The sequence below is a fragment of the Aedes albopictus genome, chromosome 3 (assembly GCF_035046485.1).
Source record: "Aedes albopictus strain Foshan chromosome 3, AalbF5, whole genome shotgun sequence".
Lineage (NCBI taxonomy): Eukaryota > Metazoa > Arthropoda > Insecta > Diptera > Culicidae > Aedes > Aedes albopictus.
The window spans coordinates 242,884,095-242,892,058 of NC_085138.1; the positions used below are offsets into that span (position 1 = coordinate 242,884,095).

General features: G+C 42.2%; 1 protein-coding gene across 1 annotated transcript; it reads right to left on the bottom strand.

Moving 5' to 3' along the window:
• Positions 1-3,636: 3,636 nt before the first annotated feature.
• LOC109412626 (actin-1) lies at positions 3,637-7,430 on the bottom strand. Its single transcript, XM_019686251.3, has 2 exons — positions 7,272-7,430; positions 3,637-5,224 (listed from the first exon to the last, which is right to left on the bottom strand). The coding sequence occupies exon 2, from the start codon at positions 5,191-5,193 to the stop codon at positions 4,063-4,065; it is 1,131 nt and encodes a 376-aa protein (XP_019541796.1). The 5' UTR covers positions 5,194-5,224; positions 7,272-7,430; the 3' UTR covers positions 3,637-4,062.
• Between the last annotated feature and the right edge of the window lie 534 nt (positions 7,431-7,964).

Genomic DNA, 7,964 nt, shown 5'->3' on the forward strand with positions numbered 1-7,964 from the left:
GGTCGTATATTGTCAGCGTACCTGACCTTGGGAGCATAACTTCTCCCAAACTGCTGCGAGACATGCGGTTGACACAAGACATGGTATCCAGTATGTTGCTGAACACTTGATGGCGCTATCAGGGCACCAGGGAGACACGATTGAGATGCTGACACAACCGGTTTTCGCAGAAGTTCGTCGTACACTGGCAGTGGTGTTTCATCCATCGAGTTTCCTGTTATCTTTCCTGGATTATCCGATATATCCAGCCATTCGTTAATGTTCTTGTGACTCGTAACTGAGTCCACCTCGGAATCACTATCCTCCAACATTTCACGCTCCAACGCTAATCGCTCTTCCAACTGCTTTTTCTCCAGCGCCTGTCTTGCTTCAAGAGCCTTCGTTTGCAGTTCTCGAAGTTTTACAGAACGCTTTGATGACTTCGACGACGCCTTGTTACTTCTACTAAATAATCTCACATTGTTGGCGGTGAAACTCCCTAACGGGTTGCTATGGCTCTGTCCATTCGCTTTTTGTGCCTCCGAAACGACCACGTCCGCTATCCTGACTGGCTGAGGCTGATTCTGTCTCAGAGCACTGCCAAACGATTGCCGCGGCACGTTGAATCCGAATGTAACTGCTTCCAGCTTATTACAAGGTTGTTGCAAGTGCAGCTGCCCTGTTTGCAACTGATCTAACTGCTCTTGCCTTCGCTGCTGCCGCTGTTGTTCGTGCCACTGCTCAGGGTTCTCCAGCTGTTTCTCAGTCTGCTCCAGGTATTTCTGCTGCTGATGTTGCCACTGCTTCTGCTGCTGGTTGAGCTGCTGCATCTGCTCACTTATAGCTCGCCGTTGCTTGTCCAGCGAAGTCCTCACGCACTCGTTACAGCTCCAGTCAGAATCCCGTATACTATCGTTAACATTCACACAATCGTAATGGAACCACTCATCGCACTCGTCGCATTGTACCATTCGACCATTGGTGCAGTCTTTATCGGTTCGGCGACACACTCCACAGTTCACTCCTTCACCAAGAGAACCGCTTTCCTTCACTCCAGCACCCGCTACGCTACCGCTTGATATTCCGACGATCAACGAAAATTTAATATGTTCCCGAATCGACAACAGTACGGTAGACGGTTTTCCGTAAACTTGAACAACTCGCTTTAATCCGTTTATTTGCAAATTGTTAAATTTTCCTGTTGAATACATAATCATTTTGCCTAGTTTAGTTTCACATTTGGGGCCCATATAGCCGAGGCGGTAAACGCACGGGTATTCAGCATGACCATGCTGAGTGTGACGGGTTCGATTCCCGGTCGGTCCAGGATCTTTTCGTAAAGGAAATTTCCTTGACTTCCTTGGGCATAGAGTATCTTCGTGCCTGCCACACGATATACGCATGCAAAATGGTCATTGGCAGAGGAAGCTCTCAGTTAATAACTGTGGAAGTGCTCATAGAACACTAAGCTGAGAAGCAGGCTTTGTCCCAATGAGGACGTTACGCCAAGAAGAAAGAGAGAGAGAGAGTTTTACATTTAAGAATCAAACAATTTTCCTGCTCTCGTTCTTACTTACGTTTAGTGTCCACGTATTATTTCGCTACGTCCGGAAATTGCACTTGTACGGTAACTGCGACTGCTTACAATATCCCTGTATACATGTTGCATTCATCTTATGCACTAATGATATGTTATAAACGAGCATTTACCTCAATTATGCTGCTTGCTATCGATGCTCAGCTGTACTCGAAGTGACGATCAATTCTGTCGAAGTAATTTGGTATAAGTAGTACAAGTATTTCGAAATTCAGCTTTAGAATGATTTTACCTGATCTTCAATAAACAAACTTAAATGAACTTCAATTAATCAATCTTACTCAATAAACAATTTTATATCTAACCTGGCACTTGAACCAGCACTAAACTTGACGTAGTTTGCAACTAATTTTATAATTTTATCAAAATTCTCTATCTCAATTACCGAATATACTATCTCGTTTTTGTTTTGATCGTATTGCATAACAGTATCATGTTTCTCTTCGTTTTCAATCAGTTCCACTTCATTAGCAGTGGCGGCGAGTTGTGGGGGCTCGTTGATGACGACGGCGCGTTTGCACATTGCGTAACAGAGATCATGATTTATTTGTATAAAGTACAACACGGTTTGATAAAATGTAATATTCCACTCATTAGGGTATCCACAGTACATACACAACGTACAAGGCTGAAAAACAATATTTACCAAGTGTTATCACGAACTTCTATGGCACAAAACAGTGTTTTTCAAAGAGGAATTAGGCTTTTTAACAATCTTCCAATCGAGATAAAACTGGCAAGATCACTTTCAAGCTTTAAAAATCGTCTACGTTCACACCTATCACAATTAGCACATAATCAGCAATAATTCACTAATTACGATTGTGAAACCACACTGTACGTAGCTGGTGTGACTAGCGTCGAATTACTTGAATTATTGCTTTTGGACTAAAAACAAACCTTAAGCTCACAGTGCTGGCTCCCTACGATAATCAAAAGTAACGCGACTGTAGGCGCGGGATCCAATTCCAGGATCATTAACCTACTTGTATGGGCTCGTAGGGTTGGGAAGTTCCTGGTGTACAGTCAGTACAGTTGGGGAAATGGCTTCCTTTCCGGTACGATAAAGATGTTCATCATGATTAGTTTCCATACTTTGAACCAACTTCAGCAGGTACACTAGTATTTACACAAGATTCACAAACACACACACACACATACACTGAATGAATTACACTTTTCAAGTAGCTGTGCACAGTTTTCATTAACTTTTACAGTGGAAAATAAAATTATAATAAATTTTTTTTTGGTAGATCCGATGACCTATACACAAGAAAGCACGTGGAGATCCTCAAAATGTCAACGAACTCACCACTTGACAACACATAGCAACATGAGGCTGTGTAAGTATAAATTTCATTCATAATGCTTCAAAAGATCGCTGATTACGCTGTAGATCAGATGACCTTAACTCTAGGGAGTTCTTGGATACTCTTAAACTTTTAACCCTTAAACACTCCGTAAACGTCCCTTAACCCTTTATTCTGCTTTTTTCCCGTAAACCAACTCTATCTGTAATCTTGAGTACTCCAACTGCTCCGAACATAATCAAATTCCATTTGGGTAACGTTACCTAAATGGAGCGACCTAAATAGATTTTACCTAATTGGAGGTTTCAGTGTAGTTTTGCCTCATTCCAGCAATGACTCGGATGGGATCGGACAGTAGTACTCTGAAGTACTCTGCACGAAGATGCCCCGACTAAGACCAATGCGATCGATGATTTTCTCAAGGACACCCTTGCGTTTCAGCTGGTCAGCTGGTAAATAGCTGTTCAGACGTGCCTTTCACGAGCATCGTAGCATTCATCTTAGTCTCACTAAACAAAAAAGTTGTCACATTTTCAGAAAAAAAGAAATCATTCCCAAAAACTTCCTTATAGATTATTTGGCAGACAGAATGTGCCATTCGTATTTAACATAGAGCTGAAAAATGAAGGCTTAGTGTATTCGTTGCAAAGTTTGTTTGTGTTCTCTTCTCTAACGTTGAATAGTTCCCCATTGAACAGTGGGACAATTTTTGCCACGGTCATCAATTGCACACATTCTCTGAATTAATAATTATTTTACAAAAGGGATCTTACGTTTATTCATCAATTATTAAATATAAGTAAAATTAAATCTGCTAATTACACGTAATTATAAAGAGTACAATCATCCGTTTTGAAAACTATGAGATCACTCTGATAAAGTTGATGTGAAATCATTATTTCGTTTGAAAATATACGACCAATTGGTATTTCTTTTTATCTGCCAAGTAGGTATCACAAAGGAGGATGTCTTTCTATGTTTCCAGCGTTCCATCATGCAGGTGCTTTTCGAAAGCTCGCACGAGGAATGGTTTTCTCCGATGAGGGTGGTCGCTAGGTCACTACATCTCTTTTGAAAATTGCCTGCCAATTACGTTGCTTAAAAAACACAATCGATAATAATACTATGGGTCTAGGTTTGTAGATCTTTGGCTTTTCAGTTCAGTTCAGGATTAGCTTAGAAGCACTTGCGGTGGACAATGGCTGGGCCGGATTCATCGTATTCCTGCTTGGAGATCCACATGGCCTGGAAGGTGGACAGGGAAGCCAGGATGGATCCACCAATCCAGACGGAGTATTTACGTTCTGGTGGAGCAATAATCTTGATCTTGATCGAAGACGGAGCTAAGGCTGTGATTTCCTTTTGCATACGATCAGCAATACCGGGGTACATGGTGGTACCACCGGACAGGACAGTGTTGGCGTACAGATCCTTACGGATGTCGACATCGCACTTCATGATGGACTGGTAGACGGTTTCGTGGATTCCGCAAGATTCCATTCCCAGGAAAGATGGCTGGAAGAGGGCTTCAGGGCAACGGAAACGCTCGTTGCCGATGGTGATGACCTGACCGTCGGGAAGTTCATAGGATTTCTCCAGGGAGGTGGAAGCAGCAGCGGTAGCCATTTCTTGCTCGAAATCCAGAGCGACGTAGCACAGCTTTTCCTTGATGTCGCGAACGATTTCACGTTCAGCGGTGGTGGTGAAAGAGTAGCCGCGCTCAGTCAAGATCTTCATCAGGTAGTCGGTCAGATCGCGACCAGCCAAGTCCAGACGGAGGATGGCATGTGGCAGAGCATAACCTTCGTAGATTGGGACAGTGTGGGAAACACCATCACCGGAATCCAGGACGATACCAGTGGTACGACCGGAGGCGTACAGGGACAGGACAGCCTGGATGGCAACGTACATGGCTGGCGAGTTGAAGGTCTCAAACATGATCTGAGTCATCTTCTCACGGTTGGCCTTGGGGTTCAGTGGGGCCTCAGTCAGCAGGACTGGGTGCTCTTCTGGGGCAACACGCAGCTCATTGTAGAAGGTGTGATGCCAGATCTTCTCCATATCATCCCAGTTGGTGATGATACCGTGCTCAATCGGGTACTTCAGGGTGAGGATACCACGCTTGGACTGGGCTTCATCACCGACGTACGAGTCCTTGTTACCCATACCGACCATCACACCCTGGTGTCGTGGGCGGCCAACAATGGACGGGAAGACGGCACGTGGGGCGTCATCACCAGCGAAACCAGCCTTGCACATACCGGATCCATTGTCGACAACGAGAGCAGCAGCATCTTCATCACACATCTTGGGTGGTTTTTAGTATGTTGGCGTTATTCTGTAAAGAGAATAGATGCGAGAAATATGATTTATCATGCTAGGTCAAGTTGCTTGCTTCGGGGTCAACTACTATTTCTATTATTTCTAACGACTATAAAGATTTTTTTTTTGTGTTTTTCAACGATTTTTTTACCATGAGGCTAGTTCATCTCGGAACCGAAGTTTTATTTCCATTCCAAAGGTACTAATCACACTTCTGTGATACAGCATTCCATTTACACTGATTAACTCCTACACCCGAAAAAAAACTCACATTAGGGGGATTCACTAAACAGCGTAAACTGATTAAACGTTGCGATCAACAAGGCAATCTTTGATTATTTCATTCGCAAAATCATGAAACATTTCAAATAAGCAGAAAATCATGGCTTACGCAGCAATTTAATCTGTTTAGTGAGTACCACTATTATAAATACTTTCTTAATTCGGAAGGAAAGCAACTTTTACTACTATCACAATAGATCTAAAAGCAGGTCAGTGACTTATATACCCAACAAGGAATAAAAAAAACTTTTTTGTAATTACGTTGCAAAAAGTTTCACTTTTCAATTGCCCGAAGTGTGCAAAAAAAGCCTACTTTTCACTACTGATGCAAGTGTGCCGTAAAAGCACTTGTCATAATTGACTAAATAAACAATCGGACTTTTTTTTTCTTCGATTTGTGGATCATTTTCGGAAAAAGTGCTTTTTTTAGTTCTGGAACATTTGTATTATGAACCCAAACAACCAGTAATCGTATAAGATGTTGCATAAGATAATAAAGTGGAGGCCATATGCGTGCATGCCTCCACACATAGGCGCATGTAAAATGTACGCATATCGCTTCCACTTTTACATCTTATGCAACATCTTCTACGATCACTGGTTGACTGGGAAATCTTTCTAGAAGTCAGTACGTAGTAGAACTACGTAACTCAAGTAAATCTATCAAGTTTTTTTTCGGGAATCATTATTTCGCCAGAAATTAGTTAGAATTCTTGCACACAAGCTGTCATAAATTGTCCAAGCATTCTCAGGTAAGTCCTTTCAGGAATCCCAGCAAGAAGATTCCTAAAATGGTTAGGTATATGAATCAGCAAACTACGAATGTTTGTTTTTTCAAAATCTCTCCAGCTTAAAAGACATTCTTCCAAAATTTTGAAAGTAACCATGATCCATCAAATGTTTTGAAAGACGTTTAAGAAGAAGCATTCTTATGAAAATGCTTAATAAGTTCTCATAATGTCGGAAATCCATTGCAAAGAATTCTCGAGTAGCAATAAGTTGAAAAGGCAGTTGAAGTTTCATGCAAAACGTATAAATTGAAAAAAAAAAATACTTCTACTAGGCAAATAGGCTGAAGTATATTGATTCAGATTTATATTCACTGCATAAATATTAGTCTAGGGAATTTATCTATCAGTAAATCTGAGCTGCTTTTACTTCCATAAATTTGCACTACCAAACATTAACAAAGACGTTCCACAGTTTCAAATTCAACAAAATTTCAGAACTTTCAGCTTTTTCTTCCTTTTTATAAATTTTGTTCTAGCAGGGTCTTTTTGATCCACACTGTTTTCTCATGAACATTTTCACTGAACGTTTCAAGAAAATTTCTCACGATTGGAATACTTATTTTAAAGAAAACGGACACGTTCAATGGTTCCAGTGAGCTATTCCGCTCTTTGAAGGAAACACGACACTAGACAACGGGCTAGCATGCAACGCCGAGTTGCACAGCCGAAAACTTTTTTTGACAGCTGCGGCGGGAATCGAACCTGCGTTCCTCAGCACGATGCATTTGCGTACTTGGTGGCACTAGCCGCACGACCACGAAGCCACACTGTGGGTCTCAATTACCGAAGTTTGAAATATTTCATCCACTCTCAAACGGGTATCCACTAAACATACGCCTATAATATATCGATGTTAATCTTTGGATGCTCCGCTATCATAATTAGTTTCGTACTACATCACATTATATAACATTTGATCCACTGCAATTTATTGCACCATAAAAATCAGTCTCTTCCCCATTAATCCACCAGCAGTTCAATGACACTCACACTAAAAAAAGGAACTTCTATCCGTTGGTCTTTCCCGGACGACTCAGTAAGAACGCTCGCGATCGAGTTGCAGCACGTGGCACGGCAAACGGTTTTCGGAACTAGAATGAATGCCGTGGCGGTTGGGCTCAATGTTTATATACGGCACCACATGCTACTATCTACCAATTTGGCGATATTATTCTCAGCCGCGCTCTTTCTCTTGCGCTCGATCTCGCGATCCCCCGACTTGGAATTTATCCGTCACAACAATCGCCGAGCGGCCACGCGGGGAAAGGCATCACTTGAATGCTCTCGGGCTAAAATAAACACATGACTGGGAGACGGATTTCTCATATTTTTAATTTATCATCGCCCTTACTCATCCCTGACCGAGCCGGCGCGCTACACCTTTACCTCCGCCGCGCTGCGTGACTGACTGGGTAGCAGGCTTTTCGCGACGAATTTCTGCCAACGGTTTTCCTAAAACGGATTGAAGAAGCACCATCGTCGTCGTAGCGACGTCACTTGCAAGAAAGCATCATTAGAAAATGTTTCACCGGTTACTGTTCGGGACTGGTGAGAAGGGTTGAAATATCGAGTGAATAATCCAAGGTATCAATCACCGATGGTCATACGATATTTTTAGTCTGAGTTCAATTCATATGTCCAAAGCAAGTTGAATGCAAAAAGGCCATAAGCAGATGCGCAAAT